The 19470-nt window shown below is 37.5% G+C and overlaps 1 protein-coding gene across 14 annotated transcripts in view; it reads left to right on the top strand.

The window, feature by feature from the left end:
- PHC3 (polyhomeotic homolog 3) overlaps positions 1-19470 on the top strand; it is a 95743-nt gene that overhangs the window by 36911 nt on the left and 39362 nt on the right. For 10 of the 14 annotated variants that reach the window (XR_002005355.3, XR_002005357.4, XR_002005358.2 and 7 more), the window contains 3 exons: positions 7917-8163; positions 15062-15930; positions 16226-16273. Coding sequence is in view for 10 of the 14 variants with exons in the window: in XM_055381438.1 (XP_055237413.1) it covers positions 7917-8163; positions 15062-15930; positions 16226-16273 (1164 nt within the window). In the remaining 4 variants the exon portion in view is untranslated. The remainder of the gene's footprint in view (positions 1-7916; positions 8164-15061; positions 15931-16225; positions 16274-19470) is intronic. The other 4 variants (XM_055381440.1, XM_055381444.1, XM_055381442.1 and 1 more) reach the window with 1 other exon arrangement.

Genomic DNA, 19470 nt, shown 5'->3' with positions numbered 1-19470 from the left:
ACAGTTCCTCTTAAAGTGAAACATACATGTAACGTGTGACTCAGCAGTTCTACTCCTTATGTTTACCCTGAGAGACGTGAAAACACATAAAGACATGTAAATGAATGTTTATAGCAGCGGTACTCAGAATAGCCCCAAAGTGGAAACAACCAAATGTCATTTAGCTGCTGAGTGGCTAAACAAATTTTGATATATAGTTTTTTTTTTTTTTTTTTTTGTGACAGAGTTTTGCTCTTATTGACCAAGCTGGAGTACAGTGGCACCATCTCGGCTCACTGCAACCTCCACCTCCTGGGTTCAAGTGATTCTCCTGCCTCAGCCTCCTGAGTAGCTGGGATTACAGGCACGCACTACTATGCCTGGCTAATTTTTTTTCTTTTTTCTTTTTTTTTTTTTTAAAGTAGAAACAGGGTTTCACTATGTTAGCCAGGCTGGTCTTGAACTCCTGACCTCAGGTGATCTGCCTGCCTCAGCCTCCCAAAGTGCTGGGATTGCAGGCGTGAGCCACCACGCCCGGCCTCGATATATTCTTACAGTGGAATACTGCTCAGAAATACTGATGAATCTTAAAAAACATGATGTTTAGCAAAAGAACCTTGGTATAAGGGATACATACTCTATGATTCCATTATATGAAATTCTAGAACAGGAAAAACTATAGTGAAGAACAATCAGATTAGTGGTATCTGGGGTAGAAAGTAGGAGGAGATTGATTGGGAAGGGGCATGAGTGAACTTCCATGGTTAAGGTGATGTTCTGTATATTGGTTGGGGTAGTAATTATATGGTATATACATATGTCAAAACTCATTGTTTTGTTTTATTGTATGTAAGTTACACCTCAATAAATTTGACAAGAATGAATTAGAGTGAGTACATTTTAAATGAAAACAATTGAGTTAGAGTGTTACTTTGCATGATATTGCTGTATTCTGGTATTCTTCATAATGAATATTTTAGACTGCATATGGCAGAAATGGATATTTTAGGGTCATCTTTGGCTTCTTATTTGTAATATAATAGTTCTCAATCTTGTAAAAAATAAAAAATGAGATAGTAATAATATTCCTTGGTATTTTTGATAAAACCTCTATATATTGTTTCATTTACAAGTAAAGGCTAATTTTCATGTATTAATTTATAAAGATGATGGTCAGTTAAATCCAGCTTTCTTCTAACTTGCCCTGGCATTCTCTACAGTTAACTTTATTGGACTTTTTTTTCCCCGTATTTATAAAATGAGAAGTTTATCTCTGTTAACTTTAAGATTTTTCAGCTCTAAACTTTTTATGTCTCTGTGGAATGAATATGTTGAAGTAATGATCATCTTTTTAAATTAGTTGATTTATTTATTTAGTTATTTAATTTTTGAGATAGGGTCTCACTCTGTCACCCAGGCTGGAGTGCAGTGGCTCAATCATGGCTCATTGTAGCCTTGACCTCCCTGGGCTCAAGCCATCCTCCCACCTCAGCCTCCTGAGTGGCTGGGATTACAGGTGTGTGCCTCCACACCTGGCTAGTCTTTGTATTTTTTTCTGTAGAGGCAGGGTTTCGCCATGTTGCCCAGGCTGATCCTGAACCCCTGAGCTCAAGTGATCTGCCTACCTAGGCTTCCCAAACTTTTGGGAGTACAGGCGTGAGCCACTGTGCCAGCCTGAAATAATGATCTTCTTTTCTTTTGTTTTGGTTTTATGAAACCTAATAGAGCTAGACCATCATCAACTTCCAGAACATTTTAAATTTTATTTTTTCATTTATATTTGGCTTTGTTCCAACTAAGATTTTAATTCATTTACAAGGTGTGTACAGTAAAATATCAGAAAGTAAGTTGGAACCATGTAAGAAAAAAGACACAAATAAAACTAGGAAAGTGGCATGGAGCTAGGAGTGAAGTTGCTGCTCAGTTTACATGTATGAAGTTCTGTGTGGACTTAAGCTCCTACTTCAGTCATTTATTGTATGACTTGGACAAGTTGCCAAACATCTCTAATATTCATTCATATTTGTAGGGTAAAAGGATGAGTAATATGTATCTTTAGTGTATAGAACATTTACAGGCACTCAGTAAATAGTACTTTTTTTTTTTTTTTTTTTGCAAAAGTCGGGGATAGGAAGACTCGGATTCAAATTCTGATTTCAGCAACAACATTTGCCAGCAGATTGATTTTGGTCAAATTCATAGTATAGCATAGTGTTTATAATACAGACTTTGGAGCCGGAATCTCTGAGTTCAAATACTTGCTCTACCATTTTATTATTATAAGTCCTTAACCTCTCACCTCAGTTTCAATTATATAAAATAAAATAACATTTATAATATATTTCAAAAGGTTGCTATGAGGATTAAATATGTTAATAAATTAAAATAGAAGTGTCTGATAGCATTTACTAAATGTTTCATTTACTGAATTGTTTCATTTATTCCTTAAAACAACTCAGCTCTATTCTCGGAGCCGTTACTTGCAGCTCAGCGTTGTTATAAGTAATAAATGAAACAAAAAGTACTTAACATAGTGCCTCCACATAAGATATCACAAGCTGCTAACTACTATTTTTGTTATGCATTGTCTGAAGATAAGTCACAAAGTTTGTTCTTAGCTTTTAGGTAACTAATAGTGAAGGGAGAAAAGCAACCACTTAAAGAATTTACAGGCCGGGCGAGGTAGCTCACACCTGTAATCCTAGTTCTTTGGGAGGCAGAGGCCGGCGGATTGCTTGAGCTCAGGAGTTCGAGACCAACCTGGTCAACATGGCAAAATCCCGTCTATACAAAAAATTTGCAGGGCATGGTGGTGCGGGCCTGTAGTCCCAGCTACCTTGGGGGCTGAGGTGGGAGGATTGCTTGAGCCCAGGAGGTCAAGGCTGCAGTGAGCCAAGATCAAGCCACTGCATTCCAGACTGGGTAACAAAGTGAGACCCTGTCTCAAAAACAAAACAAAACAAAAAAGAATTTATAGTTTCCAAGGTGAAACAAACAAACCAGCTGCTTAGGAAAACACAGCTGATTTTAACATGTTCTGAGGAGCACAATTTTTCTTGCTGGTACTCATGAAGAAAACATCTTACTTCATATTTAAAGGTATTTTTAATGTGAATAGAGTCAAAATAATTTATAAAAGTGGTCTTTGGGGTCCAGATTGATGTGTTCTAATTATGAGCCTCTGTGATCGGACTTAATTCAAAGATAGATTTTTGAGGGGCTAGAGGAATGGATTGAACTTTAGGAATTTCTCTATGGATATTGTTTCTCTTCTCTGTGCTTTTGAAATGGCAGTGAGTGAGTCTGGCATTGGTAGGTGATGCTCACACTTATGCATTCCAGTGATAACTTTCCTCAAGTTCAAGACTGTTTTGGAAAATTTCTGCGTAACTTTGTTGAGTTTTAGAATTATATTTGCAGTTAAAAAATTTATTTTAATTGTGAAATACCAAATCTGAAGTTGTATTTTAATATTCTTTAAGCTATAGAAGTCAGTACAACAGTTAATTTTTCCTTAGTATTAAACATTCTTATACCATAGTGTAAAAATGAGAAATTTGGAATATCTCACTTTTATTTACTATGTTAAATGCTCCATTCCTTCTCCCCACCAGGCACACCCACATGAAAAAAGATTTTTGGAAAGATGTTATAGGGCAGAGTGTGTTAAGAGATGAGCCGGGCATAATGGCTCATGCCTGTAATCACAGCACTTTGGGAGGCCAAGGCAGGCAGATCACTTGAGGTCAGGAGTTTGAGAGTAGCCTGGCCAACATGGTGAAATCCCGTCTCTACTAAAAATACAAAAATTAGCTAGGTGTGGTGGTGGGTATCTGTAAACAGCCTGGCTAACTTGCAAGGCTGAGGCAGGAGAATCGCTTGCACCCGAGAGGTGGAGGTTCCAGTGAGCCGAGATCGCACCACTACACTCCGGCGTGGGTGACAGAGCAAGCCTCTGTCTCAAAAAAAAAAAAAAAAAAAAAGAAAAAGAAAAAGAAGTGAGTAAGAACTCTGACCCAGAGGCTGGTGCAGTGGCTCACGCATGTAATCCCAGCACTTTGGGAGGCTGAGATGGGTGGATCACTTGAGGCCAGAAGTTTGAGATGAGCCTGGCCAACATGGCGAAACCCCATTTTTACTAAAAATAGAAAAATTAGCCAGACATGGTGGCAGAAGCCTGTAGTCCTAGCTACTCAGGAGGCTGAGGCCAGGAGAGTTGCTTGAACCCAGGAGGTGGAGGTTGCAGTGAGCTGAGATTGAACCACTGCCCTCTAGCCTGAGTGAGACTCTGTCTCAAAAAAAGTAAAAAAGAAAAAGAAATCTGACCCAGTAAATCCAAAGGGCTGTTTTTTTCCTCAATTCTAAGAGTATTCCCCAGTAAGGCTATCTGGGGAATACTCTTAGAATTGAGGAAAAAAACAACCCTTTGGATTTAAAAGCTAAAAACTCAGCTCTACTGTCAGCAATGTGACCCTCACTCTTAGGGATACTATGATAATTGCCATAGTATTTGTTAGATTCCAGTTAAATAGTTGATGTGAGAGTATTTTGGCAGGGAAGCCCTCTATAACAGTGTGAGATGTGAAATTAGCAAAAATAACTCAGGCAAAATGTAGACTTTTTCAAAAGCCAGAAAGTTTTCATAACTTGATCAAAGGAAGGGTTCAGATGAAATGAATGTGGGACACCAGAGTGCCCTAATATTCTTCTTCTTAGAAAGGATGGGTTTTCTTTCAAAAGGGAGGCTCTGTCAAGGAAATCCGTATATGTTATCTTTTCACTAACAGCTAAATTTACTTTGTAATATACTTTGGCAGTGTAGCGTTCATGCTTGGAATTTATTTAAACCATGTCAATGTTTAAGTCAAAATGATCATAGATATTTTAACCATATTCTAAAATATATATGTTCACATAAATAATATATATACAACATAGTGTATGTAAGTATATAAACATTTTCTTTCAGAATTCCAGAAAAGGAAAATTAAAAACAAAAGGAGTATTATTCTATAGAAATGGATATGCTGCAGGTTTCGGGGTTCATTGTGTCAAATCCTTGTTTACTGTGAATATACTTTTCATTTGAGGGAATGCTTTCAGGTTTTTCAGATTATTACCCTTTGGTTATCATTACTATGCAGTCTACTTTATAGATCATTTGTGTCAAATGTTAAATTTTATATTGTCTTTCTCTTGCTTCCTGGAAGATTTTAATGTGCCTCTTCTAGATACTTGTTGAGATGTTTTTGGTAAACATGAACAGATTTTAATGTTAGCCTAAGAACACGATGAAGAGAACTAAGTGCTTACCAAAAAATTAGCCATGTAATATATATTTCAAAATCATATATAGGAGAATACCTCATCTATTAAGTCTGCAGCACCGAACTGCAGGGAGTATAAAAATGAATGTTGAGATGAGAGTCTACTAGCGAGTCTCAGTATTTCACAGACAAACATACATTTAGTAATTCTAAAACAAGTTAGATATTCATCTGTGCTATAGGCCAGTAATGACCCAAATGCTATGGGAAAGTTGTTCTAGAAGGAAGAAACTCTTTTCTAACCAGGGACTTTCAGAATGTTTCTTAGGTAGGGAAAGAGGGATTTTACTGGGCTTGGAAGAATGGGTTTGGCTTCAAAAGACAGCTTTGAGAAGAGATGGCATTTAGGCAAGAGGTGCTTGAATAAGAGCTCCAAATGAAGGAAGTGGAAGGTATATTTGGAGAATAGTGAGCAGAACAGTTTGGGTGGAATATGAGAACTGTAGGCTGGAGGACTAGAAACTGGGGGCTTGAAGTGGGTTTTGGCCTAGGTTGTGGAGGGCTTTGAGTGGCAATCTGAGAAATCTAGATTCTAATATTTCTTTTTCTTATCTTTTTTTTTTTTTTTTTTTTGAGACAGAGTCTTGCTCTGTTGCCCAGGCTGGAGTGCAGTGGTGTGATCTCAGCTCACCGCAACCTCTGCCTCCGGGTTTCAAGCAATTCTCCTGCCTCAGCCTCCTGGGCTCCTGGGACTACAGGCAGCTGCCCCCCACATCCGGCTAATTTTTGTATTTTTAGTAGAGACGGTGTTTCACCAAATAGGCCAGGCTGCTCTCAAACTCCTGACCTTGTGATCCGCCTGCCTCAGCCTCCCAAAGTGATGGGATTACAGGCGTGAGCCACCACACCCAGTCAGTATATTTTGTTTTTGCGTTAAACTTTAATAATGCAGTGGTTATTAGTCCATTTATGTTTACATTGGTATGAAATATTTGAGAAAGATCAGAGAAGACACTCCATATGGTTTCAGTTAGAAAATTCTTTGAGTAGCTTAGAATAGAACTGATGAAAAGTTTGGCCTGAAGTATAGCTTTTTTTAAAAATTATTTATTTATTTATTTGTTTTTTTGAGACAGAGTCTTGCTCTGTCACCCAGACTTGTGGGCAATGGCGCAATATCTTGGCTCACTGCAGCCTCCGCCTCCCAGGCTCAAGCAGTTCATGCCTCAGCCTCCCGAGTAGCTGGGATTACAGGCATGTGCCACCATGCCTGGCTAATTTGTGTATTTTTAGTAGAGACAGGTTTGCCGTGTTGGTGAGGCTGGAACTCCTGGCCTGAAGTGATCCACCCATCTCGGCCTCCCAAAATGCTGGGATTACAGGTGCAAGGCACCACGCCCAGCCTGAGAAAGGACAGCTTGTTTTGGAGACAGAGTCTCGCTCTGTTGCCCAGGCTGGAGTGCAGTGGTGCCATCTGGCTCACTGCACCCTTTGCCTCCTGGGTTCAAGTGATTCTCCTGCCTCAGCCTTCTGAGTAGCTGGGGCTACAGGTGCGTGCCACCACGCCTGGCTAATTTTTGTATCTTTAGTAGAGATGGAGTTTCACCGTGTTGGCCAGGCTGGTCTTGAACTCCTTACCTCAGGTGATCTGCCGCCTTGATTTCCCAAAGTGCTGGGAGAAAGTATAGCTTTTGAGCATCAGTTAATGATGTAGAGACGGAACACACATGAAACTGAAGAACGTTTTTATAAAGCAGCAGTATATCATTTGCTTGATCACTTTGGAGTCTCTTATTTCAGTTTCTCTCCCAGGGCCAGTGCTAGCCTGCATATATTTGATACATTCATTCTAGATAGGCAAGAAGTTCAGCAACTTTTGGAGAAGCATTTTTCTGTCTTGCATCTTGCTGTTAGGAAAGGTTATAAATCTCAGCTGAGAGTAATTGGGATAATCCTTGCTACCATCCAGACTGGCAGTATGTTTCATATAGCCCTGAGTGTAGCAGGAGCCACCATAGAAAGCCATTTCAGGGTCATGCAGAGTCTTTTCAGTTCATGAGATGTAGTTTTCAAAGGCAGTGAATGTTCAATAACACCACCACCAAAATTTTACTAAATTAAAAGAGTTGCTTGAAAATGCTTTTCATAATTTTCACAATGGGGCAGATGATTTGATGAATTAATTTTCTTACAAGGTTAATGTCCCCTTAATCTCTATAGCTAGAACTGGTAACTTTTAAATGCAGTATGTTGCAGAGTAATTTCCTCATATTCACAGTTCATACATATATAATTCACACACTATCTGTATATATATACATACTGCTTTTATTTAGTTCTTTATGATCCTTCCCTTCTCCTCCCCTTCCCTTCTCCTCCCCTTCCCTGCCCCTTTCTTCTTCCCTCTCTTCCTTTCTTTTTTTTCTCTCCCTCCCTCTTTTCTTTTCTCTTATGTCTTTTTAAAAAATTGCCACTTAATATTTAAGATGTGATTACTTAGAATAATAACTCTCCTTTCCTTAAGGATTAATCGGTTCTTTCAAGTGCTTGGAGCTTTACGTATGAAAAGCATAATATAAATGTGTTGTCAGTATTGTCATAATGGTAATGATGACCACATCAATTAAAACCATCTGTTTTCATCCTAATTTTCTGTTATGTGGTTCTTAGGTTCAGAATTTAACATTACGCAGCCAGAAGTTGGGTGTATTATCTAGCTCACAGAATGGTCCACCAAAAAGCACTAGTCAAACTCAGTCATTGACAATTTGTCATAACAAAACAACAGTGACCAGTTCTAAAATCAGCCAACGAGATCCTTCTCCAGAAAGTAATAAGAAAGGAGAAAGCCCAAGCCTGGAATCACGAAGCACAGCTGTCACCCGGACATCAAGTATTCACCAGTTAATAGCACCAGGTGGGATAAAACTTTTGTTGAAAATAGTTGTATTATTCATTTTCTTAGCAGACAGAGCAAAACAAAGGATGTTCATGACTTGAACAGAAGTGACACCTTTAAAACATTTTAAAATGTGAATTTTATAAATTTAATCTTAATGTGTAGCTTGAAAAGAGACAAAAAAGCCCAACAGATAAAATAAATTGTAACAATATAATACATTTTTTAAAATCAAATTACATTTGATTATCATCTTTAAGTACTGGTCTCTCCTTATATTGATAAAACCTTCTATCTTTAAAAAAAGATTTGCCTGTAGTTTATTTAATATACTTCAGTGGGATAATTTTTAAAGCTTTTAAAAAAGCAGTATACTATTTTGTTTAAAGTTGTTATCAGTGGGAGAAATTTGTCACTTTGAAACATAGGATTATGCATAATTATTTTCCTTATGTTGTTGCCTTTTTCTGCCTTTGATTTCATCTCTGAGAGGATCATCTCAGGCAATCACCTGAGTCACTGTCATTCTTCTGAAGCTTTGAATTCTACCTGTGCTTCCTTTACTTTATCCAGATAATCTTGCCTCATGGTTCTCATACTGAAAATGTGGGGGCCATCCAGAGTGAGCTTACTGTCTCTTCTGTTCATCTCAGAATTTCTCAGGATTGAATTTTGTTTACTTTTAATAAGATAAAGAGTTACATGTATTCTTAAACTTAGCAGCATTTGCCCCTGTTGTTGATCCTACCTTTTTTTTTTTTTAAATTTCCTGACCTTCTTTAGTACATAATTGTTACAGCGTCTTTTATCTTCTCATGCTAGACCTTTTCCTTTGTTTCTCAACCATAATTAGGTCTCCCTTATTCTTAATGTAGCTGCATAGTTTTCTAAATCACTATAACTATATATTGTTTGAGTGTGTGTGTGTGTGTATGTGTATGTGTGTTGCACTGGGCTATACATCTTATAAATGTTTCATTAAAAAAAGAAATCTGGCCGGGTGCAGTGGCTCACGCCTGTAATCCCAGCACTTTGGGAGGCTGAGGTGGGTGGATCACTTGAGGTCAGGAGTTTGAGACCAGCCTGGCCAACATGGTGAAACCCCATCTCTACTAAAAATATAAAAATTAGCAGGGCATGGTGGTGCGCACCTGTAGTCCCAGCTACTTGGGAGGCTGAGGTATGAGAGTTGCTTGAACCTAGGAGGCGGAGGTTGCAGTGAGCCAAGATTGCACCACTGCACTCCAGCCTGGGCGACAGAGCAAGACTCTGTCTCAAAAACAAACAAACAAACAAACAAACAAAAAACTTCCTTTGTTCCAGCAGCCTCATCGGGTAAGCATCTTTTTTCTGTCCTTTTACAACACTGCTTTGCTTTTTAAAGACTTGTTTTATACTTAGATGTAAGTGTAAAATATTCCACTTAAACCTATTTCACTTCTCAAGTTTCCTGTGTTAATACTGCCAGCATTCTCTACATCACTGAATCTCAATACTGTGGCATTGTCTGATTACCCTAGTTAGAAATTTCTTCTCCCTCTGAACTTTTATGGTCCCTTCTGGTTCTTTTTCTTTTATAGTTATTTATATACTGATCTTAGCTTGTCTGCTAGATAGTAAGCTCCTTGAGGGTAAGATAATAATATTGGGCATTTATGTATGTGTGAGGCACTGTGTTAGTACTTTACATTAACTCTTTAATCCCTTTTTGGATTCATCTTTTCATCCTTGTATCTTGACAGCACTAAGTTGTATCTTATACGTACTTACGTATGTTAGGTAGGAGGTACATATTTGTTGGATTAATAGTTCATTTTTTTTTTTCCCACTTGGATTTTGGGAATTATTGCAGTCTTTCTTATTGGTACTAATTAGGTATCACTATACTTAGAATGGTTAAATCTGAATCTTATGTAAGTAGGCTTTGATATAATGTATAAATTAATAAATATATTCAAGCTGGGCGCGGTAGCTCACACCTATAATCCCAGCACTTTGGGAGGCTGAGGAGGGCAGATCACCTCAGGTCGGGAGTTCTAGACCAGCCTGACCAACATGGTGAAACCCCGTCTCTACTAAAAATACAAAAATTAGCCGTGCGTAGTGGCCGGCACCTGTAGTCCCAGCTACATGGGAGGCTGAGGCAGGAGAATTACTTGAACCGGGGAGGTGGAGGTTACAGTGAGCCGAGATCGCGCCATTGCACTCCAGCCTGGGTGACAGAGCAAGACTCCGTCTCAAAAAATATATATATATATATATTCATAGTATAGTTAGACACGAATTCTTTTTTTTTTTTTAAACCTGTGTGTGCTAGGTGCTGCTCTCTGTATGGCATAAAAGCTGGGTTTTTACACTACTGTACAGAGTATTCTCACCCTCAACCCAGCATCCAGCTAGTTTTGACAGTGTGGAGCAGTGGTGACCCATGGTCCTTAGGATGACTGCTCAGGGACAATTTCTAGTGATTCCTGCAGTTTTGATAAATTATAATGAAAGGTAGGTTGATTTTTTTCTAAAGAGAACGTTACTTTCAGAGAAAGCCGGGAACTCTTTCAGGGTTAGTTCAAGCAAGGAGATCTAGTTTTGGATTTTTCAGTCCCCCTTAACTCTCAATATCTGGTTCTGAATTGCAGCTTATTCTCCCCTCTTTCATTAATAGTGTGATAATATGCTTATAGTTTGCATTCCTCCGATGGTCAATATCTTGTGTAAGTATGGAGGAAACCAGTAAGCCAAAACCACCAGAGTCTCAGGTCAGTTTTAATTCCAAATTCAGATCTTACATGTACTCCAATTTTCCTTGATGTTGTTGATTATAAACAAACCACGCAGAAAATCCTGAACTACTTAGAAGTCTCTTAAGCCTTACACTGCAGTTATTCAGAGCCATTCATATCTTCTATTAAGGCTATAGCTATGTTTTTCACCTTTTTAGTTTTTCTGCTTTTATTGGTAAGAAGTTAATCTTGGCCCGGCGCGGTGGCTCATGCCTGTAATCCCAGCACTTTGGGAGGCTGAGGCGGGCAGATCATGAGGTCAAGAGATCGAGACCATCCTGGCCAACATGGTGAAACCCCGTCTCTACTAAAAATACAAAAATTAGCCAGGCGTGGTGGCACCCGCTTGTAATTCCAGCTACTCTGGAGGCTGAGGCAGGAGAATCGCTTAAACCTGGGAAGCGGAGGTTGCAGTGAGTCGAGATCGCACCACTGCACTCCAGCCTGGCAACAGAGCGAGACTCCATCTAAAAAAAAAAAAAAAAAGTTAATCTGAAGCGAAGGTATTTTGAGATATTCTCAATTGATTATTTGTCCTCAATTAGAAAAATGTTCCTTCAAGTCATTTTAAATGTAAAAAAATCTACTTGTATTCTAATGTAGTATAGTCTAATAATTATTATAGTATACATGGTTATTGTTTTCTTATATGTATTTTTAGGGTGCCAAAGTAACTTGGTTTTCTTTATCATTTCTTTTTGAAGGTGGAGTTTCCACTTGATACATAGTAAATTCTATTTTTAATATGTAAAATAAGGTCAAACTTTAAATGTTTGGAAATATGAACTGTATTAGAGCTGAAGTTTTTCTATCACAGTTTTTAGAGCTTTTATGAAACTAGCTTAATTGGAAAAAATATATACTGTTTTTTTGTAGACATTAATTCATTGTGTAGTGAGAAGGTCCTGTATTAATTAATCTGCTCAGCTGCCGTAACAAAATACCATAGACTGTGGCTTAAAGAGCAGAAATTAATTTTCTCACAGTCCTGGGGGCTGGAAAGCCCAAGATCGAGGTCTGGCAGTGTTCAGTTTCTGGTGAAGGCTCACTTCCTGGCTTTCAGATGTCCTCACATGGCCTTGAGTGTGTGGTGGGTGGAGGGAGCAGAAGCTCTCTGATGTCTTTTCTTAAAAGGGCACAAACCATGTCATGTCAGGGCCCCACCCTATGACCTCATTTAACCTTTGTTACTTCCTTAGAGGCCTCATCTACAAATACACATTGGGAGTTAGGGCTTCAGCATACGAATTTTGTCCCACAAACATTCAGTCCATAACAGGGCCCTAGACTCAGTTAGGATCATAGGTTCTTTTAGACCTAATGCTGTCCTTAATAGCCAGATGATTTCGGGCAAGTCACTTAACTACTCAGAGTTTCTTCATCTGTCGTATGTTGGATTGGTATAGTACCCTATCACCTTCATGGGGTTGTTGTAGTTACTGGGTGAAATAATATGTGTTACTGTAAATAATAGAATTATATATATATGTGAGAGGTGTCAGCCATTAATTCTCTGAATATAAAGCCATCCTGACAATAAGATGTTTATTAAAATCAGAGAAATTAACCAACATGATAGGATTTTTTTTTCCAGAGCACTAGGTCTTTTCTTTTACAGAGGTATTGCTTCACATAGCCACCTAATTATTCTGTAATATATGTGCTTATCAATTGGTCTATGGACTAAAAATAAACACACTTTGATTTCTGATCAAAGAAAAATGTAATTTAGATGAAAGGATAGATTGCTAATCTGTTGAATTGTCACAGCTCTAAGATATAAAAAGATTGCTTACTTACCAGAGCATAGAAAGATTTGTTATTCTTTTTTTTTTGAGATGGCATCTCCCTCTGTCGCGCAGGCTGGAGTGCAATGGCACGATCCCGGCTCACTGCAACTTCCGCCTCCCGAGTTCAAGCAATTCTCCCACCTCAGCCTCCTGAGTAATAGCTGGTATTAACAGGCGTGTGTTACCAAGCCCGGCTAATTTTTGTATTGTTAGTAGAGATGGGGTTTCACCATGTTGGCCAGGCTGGTCTTGAACTCCTTACCTCAGGTGATCCTCCCGCCTCAGCCTCCCAAAGTGCTGGGATTACGGGCATGAGCCATTGCGCCCAGCCAGAATTGTTATTCTAGTAGATATAATATCCATGGTACTTCAAGAGTATGGGAAATTTAAATTAAAGCTTTACTTACAAAATTAAATTGAAGTGGGCCCTTGCTGTTATGCTTGCAAAAAAATCTATTTACTTATCTGTAAGAGGGAAATAATAATACCCACCTATACCACAGGCATTTTGTAAGTATGAATGAGAGATACATGAAAGCACTTTCAGCCCCTTGGATGAAGGGCACGCTGTAGAAATCCAAGATTTTGTTAATTTACCCTTTTTGAATACTGTTTAGCATAGTCTATATCAACACAATTTTAAAAGACTGACATAAAATTTTCAGTCTTAGTGTGAAGTACTAGCCTAGATACTATATGAAAATTATTTTGTTGACTTGATTTCCTTTTTTTTTTTTTTTTAACAATTAGTGGATATTTATTGAACTTTCTAAACGCCTCTTTTTTGGATGTTAATCAGATGTTAATTTCTTTAAAGGATTCCAAAAATTTTAAATAATAACCAAATGTGAAAATGTTTTTTTAAAAAGTTGTGGAAAGTTTTTATAAAGTTGTCACAAATGTGGTTGAACACAAAAATAGATGTAAGGTATGATATAGTCTTTCTCCTAATATTCCAAGGTTAGGAAAAAAAAAAATTGCCCTGTCTTTAAATCTGTGTTAAATGTGTGTAATTTTTACATGATATTAACATTAAGCAGTTGTTTCAGTTTATCTTCTTGTGAACTCAGTTTCCATTCTTACTTAGGGAGGATTTCATCAGCATCTCCCTTTCTATAAACATGTGCCACCAGTTTGCAGAAAAGGCATAATGATGGGGGGCTCCCTACCACTTGACTGTGCTAATTCTTATATATATTTATTCCTGTTGAGTGGCTTCTTTGTGGAGAAAACCTCATACTGTCACATCAATTATTGAAGTTTTTTTTTGGTGAGGGAAAAGGGTTAACAAAATCCCTTATTTAGGTAGCATGGGCTTCTGATTGTCTCATTCTCTGCAAGCAAAACTAGTGTTTTCCTAGATTTGGAATGGCCCCTAAATTTGAGTTCTTAGTTACAGTGATTAATTAACTGTGCTACAGGATTCACACATGTCTTTTGCTTAATCACATTAAATTATTATACAAAATATTTTCTCTTCCTGGGTCAAATGATATATATACCCTCATCTCAGCTCAAAAATGGAAACTCATTTAGGAAGCTTTATAAGTAATTACCCTATTAGTTGGAAGCACGTTTAGATATGGATTAGAAAGGATGAGATCTTTATTTTATGAATTTTAATATAGTATTTTTATGATTTTGAAGTTATCTTTATATATGTTATACTTGTTCTATGATGATACTCCTCTTTTCCTGCGAAGAAGAAATTCAAGTGTATAAACTTTGCTAAAAGTTAATGTAGATATTCAGGTGACCTATAAAATATAATAAGAACAAACCATGTATAGATTCAGATTATTAACTTTTAGGCAGTTTTCTTTTAGAACTTATCACAGTACAGTGTATTTTATGATATTCTCTAGTTTTCCAACTATAAATTGTCATTAAATATTCAGGCCAGGTGTGATGGCTTACGCTAGTAATCCCAGCACTTTGGGAGGCTGAGTTGGGAGGATCACTTCAGGTCAGGTTTCAAGACCAGCCTGGCCAACGTGGTGAAACCCCGTCTCTACTAAAAATACAGAAGTTAGCCGGGTGTGGTAGCTGGCACCTGTAATCCCAGCTACTCTGGAGGCAGAGACAGGAGAATCGCTTGAACCAGGGAGGTGGAGGTTGCAGTGAGCTGAGATCATGCCACTGCACCCCAGCCTGGGTGACAAGAGCAAGACTGTGTCTCAAAAAAAATTTTTTTTTTTTTTTTTTTTGAAATTACTCGTTTGGAAAACTTGTAATAGAATTCTGATGATTATGACCTTCTGATAATGAACACTTTTTCCTTTAGAGTGATTTAAAAATTTCTATATTTTTGAAATCAATACTAATTGTCATTTTTTTCTCTCACAGCTTCATATTCTCCAATTCAGCCTCATTCTCTAATAAAACATCAGCAGATTCCTCTTCATTCACCACCTTCCAAAGTTTCCCATCATCAGCTGATATTACAACAGCAGCAACAGCAAATTCAGCCAATCACACTTCAGAATTCAACTCAAGACCCACCCCCATCCCAGCACTGTATACCACTCCAGAACCATGGCCTTCCTCCAGCTCCCAGTAATGCCCAGTCACAGCATTGTTCACCGATTCAGAGTCATCCCTCTCCTTTAACAGTGTCTCCTAATCAGTCACAGTCAGCACAGCAGTCTGTAGTGGTGTCTCCTCCACCACCTCATTCACCAAGTCAGTCTCCTACTATAATTATTCATCCACAAGCACTTATTCAGCCACACCCTCTTGTGTCATCAGCTCTCCAGCCAGGGCCAAATTTGCAGCAGTCCACTGCTAATCAGGTGCAACCTACAGCACAGTTGAATCTTCCATCCCATCTTCCACTTCCAGCTTCCCCTGTTGTACACATTGGCCCAGTTCAGCAGTCTGCCTTGGTATCCCCAGGCCAGCAGATTGTCTCTCCATCACATCAGCAATATTCATCCCTGCAGTCCTCTCCAATCCCAATTGCAAGTCCTCCACAGATGTCGACATCTCCTCCAGCTCAGATTCCACCACTGCCCTTGCAGTCTATGCAGTCTTTACAAGTGCAGCCTGAAATTCTGTCCCAGGGCCAGGTTTTGGTGCAGAATGCTTTGGTGTCAGAAGAGGAACTTCCAGCTGCAGAAGCTTTGGTCCAGTTGCCATTTCAGACTCTTCCTCCTCCACAGACTGTTGCGGTAAACCTACAAGTGCAACCACCAGCACCTGTTGATCCACCAGTGGTAAGCCCTTGGAAGCTCTTTGACTTTCTTGCTGAACTGAAAGTAAAAACTATTTTTTCCCACACTATGTTTTATTGCAAGATCTAAATGCCTGTGAACTAAAAAAGCTTGAAATTTCCATGTGTCAGTATTCTGACAAACATGCTATATGGGTAAAAAGAAAAAATGCCATTGTTTGTTTAGTGTGGTTGCATGCTTTATAATTTGTGATGGTAATTAAAGTCCCTCGTTAATTTTATTACTATTTAAACAAATCCATCTGCTATCTTTACAGAGTTGATTTTTTTTCCCCAAGGGAATGCATTTGAACCAGTGTCATCTGCACAAAGTTTTTTCTCTTAAGGTGATTATCCTTCATAGATCCCTTCTGTTGGCTTGTATGTTCTCAAAACGTATGGTTTATCTAGCCTAACCCTTTTAGTTTTATGCATCCTAGAGTCTTGGGCTTTTAGGGGATTTTGTTTCAAGTTGGAGATATGCTTATATGATGTAGTTTTTTGGTAAAATTATGCTTTGTAGTTGAAATTTTGTAAAAAAAAAATTATTCTAGGAGAGAGTCCAGCTTTGCCAAAAATTTAACTGTAGGCCATCTTATAGAATTATTAAACTTAATGGTCTGTTATTTCTACTAAGGAAAAATATGTACTTAAAATGTTTCTCACTTAAAAATGTCAAAAAATCTTGGTAGATGAATTTAATACTGAGGATGAAAAAATCCATTTAGAGGAGTAAAAGTTTTGAATAATTGAGATTGTAGTGGGATTTTTAAGAATAAACCTCTAAAAACAATTGTTGCCTAGAAAGAAAAATTATCTTGAAAAATACTTTTCTTTAAACATTCTCTAAAAGACATTTTAAGATTTATAAAACTGAAATAAGGTCTCTAATTGTTTAGTCAGAAGGATCAAATTCATAATTTGTAACTGAGGAGAAGAATCTTCCTAAAGGGAGGTTTTGTATTACACCTCATCCAAGAGATTTTTTCACCTAAAAGCTAATAAATATTAGCTCAGAAAGGAGTTTTGAAGTATTTTTTATTATTAATACTTGTTCTTTCTTTTCATACTTGGATTATCCTCAATGTTCTTTAATGAAAAGTATTTTGGTTCTCATGATACAAATGTATAGATTTTTGTATTCTTGTCATTCTGACTGATCTTAATAGGCACAAAGAGATTGAATTATACTTTCTGTAAATTTTTATTAAAAGCAGAAGTTGGCTGGGTGTGGTGGCTCACGCCTGTAATCCCAGCACTTTGGGAAGCTGAGGTGGGCAGATCACCTGAGCTCAGGAGTTCGAGACCAGCCTGGCAAACAGGGTGAAACCCTGTCTACACAGAAAAATACAAAAATTACCCAGGAGTGGTGGCCATGCCTGTAATCCCAGCTACTCGGGATGCTGAGGCAGGAGAATCTCTTGAACCTGGGAGGTGGAGGGTGCAGTGGGCCGAGATTGCGGCCTGGGCAACTGAGCGAGACTTTGTCTCAAAAAAAGGAAAGAAAAATTTTTAAAAAGTTTATCATTCAGTTATCATGTCTATATTTTCTTTCAACAGATTTTTGGAGTTTACTATGGATATTGTAACAAAAACGGGTTTAGGAAGCGTACAGCACCTTCAAAAAATGTTTAATTTAAATTACTTTCTCACTACCTAGTTCAGTGATTTGGTTTTTAACCAGTAAAAAATAAGGCAGTTTCCAGGCAGGGCATAATAGAAAAGAAAAAAAATACAATTTAAAAATAAAAACAAAAAAATAAAACTTCTTTATAGTCCTTATGTATTTTTAATTGTTTATGTTAGGGGAAGCTATAGATGAACAAATTTGGGATAGAAATATAAGGTTGGGTGTGGTGCCTCACACCTCTAATCCCAGCACTTTGGGAGGCCAAGGCAGGTGGATCACCTGAGGTCAGGAGTTCAAGACCAGCCTGGCCAACATAGAGAAACCCATCTCTACTAAAAATACAAAAATTAGCTGGGCATGGTGGCGAATGCCTGTAATCCCAGCTACTTGGGAGACATAGGCACAAGAATGGCTTGAACCCGTGAGGCAGAGGTTGCAGTGAGCTGAGATCGTACCACTGCACTCCAGCCTGGGTGACAGAGTGAGACTCTGTCTCAAAAAAAAGAAAAAGGAAAAAAAAAAAATATATATATACATACATATGGAGCATAATACTTTGAAAACTAAAGCCAAAAATATTTTGTTGCTTCCTGCACTTCTACCTTAAAACATTTTTGGAAGTTTAAAAAATGATATTAATAACTTTCTCTGCTATCACTGATATGGTTATAATGCTTGCTATGGATATTTCCATGTTACCTTTCTAAATATTTTTTAATCTTTTACCTTTCTTTGAGTAACATAGCTCTTTAATAATTTATTAAGCTTGTTTTTTTATTACCTTTGACCAAATGTGTTATTTTTTCCATTCAAACACATTTCTTCACAGGTTATATTTTTCTGGTTGTTTCAAATACTTAAAGGTAGAAAGATGTATTTTTTAAGAGATGTGGAAATTTGAAAGATAAGGGTGAATTTTCAAAGTAAAATCAGTATGTTTTTTAAGATACTTAAGAATTAAAGTTTTTTGTTGACATTTGGATATAAGTATGTTGAGGGTAGATAATTTAGAACTAATAAACAAATATTCCTCAGTTTATTTAGGAAAGGGAAACAGATGGGAATATTGGACTTTATTGAGGTAAGTTTGGCAGTCTTTGTTATTTTTAGAATAGTTATAGTTATGAGCTAAACAGTAATTGTGATGTGCAGTTTCCTAATGATCTTGTGAGTGAGCAAAACCTCCTCTTTGCTTTTTTCAACATTTTAATTGTTGAACATTTAGATTTGTTAATGCTGATTGTGCCAGATGTCTGTGACAGATTTGTTTTTGCCTACTTCTTTTATTCATGCACTTACTTCGCCTTTATATGAGAGTTCTGGAAGTACATATAGTTAGCTTTAAGTATAATGAGTGGAAAGTATTTTACAGTATTTGGATTATTTCAAAATATGCTATTTGTGTTATGGCTCTTTTCATTCTTTAAACTCTTGTTTTTAAAAATCAGAATTCTATGTATGACCAAGCTTTGATTTCTTAAAAGATACTCTAGCAGATGTTTGAATAACATGTAACTGCATTAGGATTAAAGAGAGTTTCAGCATTTTAAGCAAAGATCATGTTCTTTGGAAGAAAAGTACTATCTATTATACTGAAGGAATGCTACATAGATAAAACTGAACTGGTCGATAAAACCATACTTGTTTAATTATCTCTGAATTAACATCTCTGACACTAAGGCAAATTAAAGTATTCACTGTGACAGCACTTACCCTTGGGGACTAGATTTTTTTTCTTAACCCCCCAGACACTTTTTAGAATGATTTTACCTATATTGGGCATTATCATCATTTAAAAAACTGTTATTATCATGAACCGATGTAGCAGGTATAATTGTTGCTCCGAACAATAACAAATGACTGCTTTCACGTCTGAGATTCAGGCATGAGGCACAGAATCTCTCTTACTGAAAC

Source organism: Gorilla gorilla, chromosome 2, assembly GCF_029281585.2.
Source record: "Gorilla gorilla gorilla isolate KB3781 chromosome 2, NHGRI_mGorGor1-v2.1_pri, whole genome shotgun sequence".
NCBI lineage: Eukaryota > Metazoa > Chordata > Mammalia > Primates > Hominidae > Gorilla > Gorilla gorilla.
This window is presented reverse-complemented; position numbering and strand designations above follow the sequence as displayed.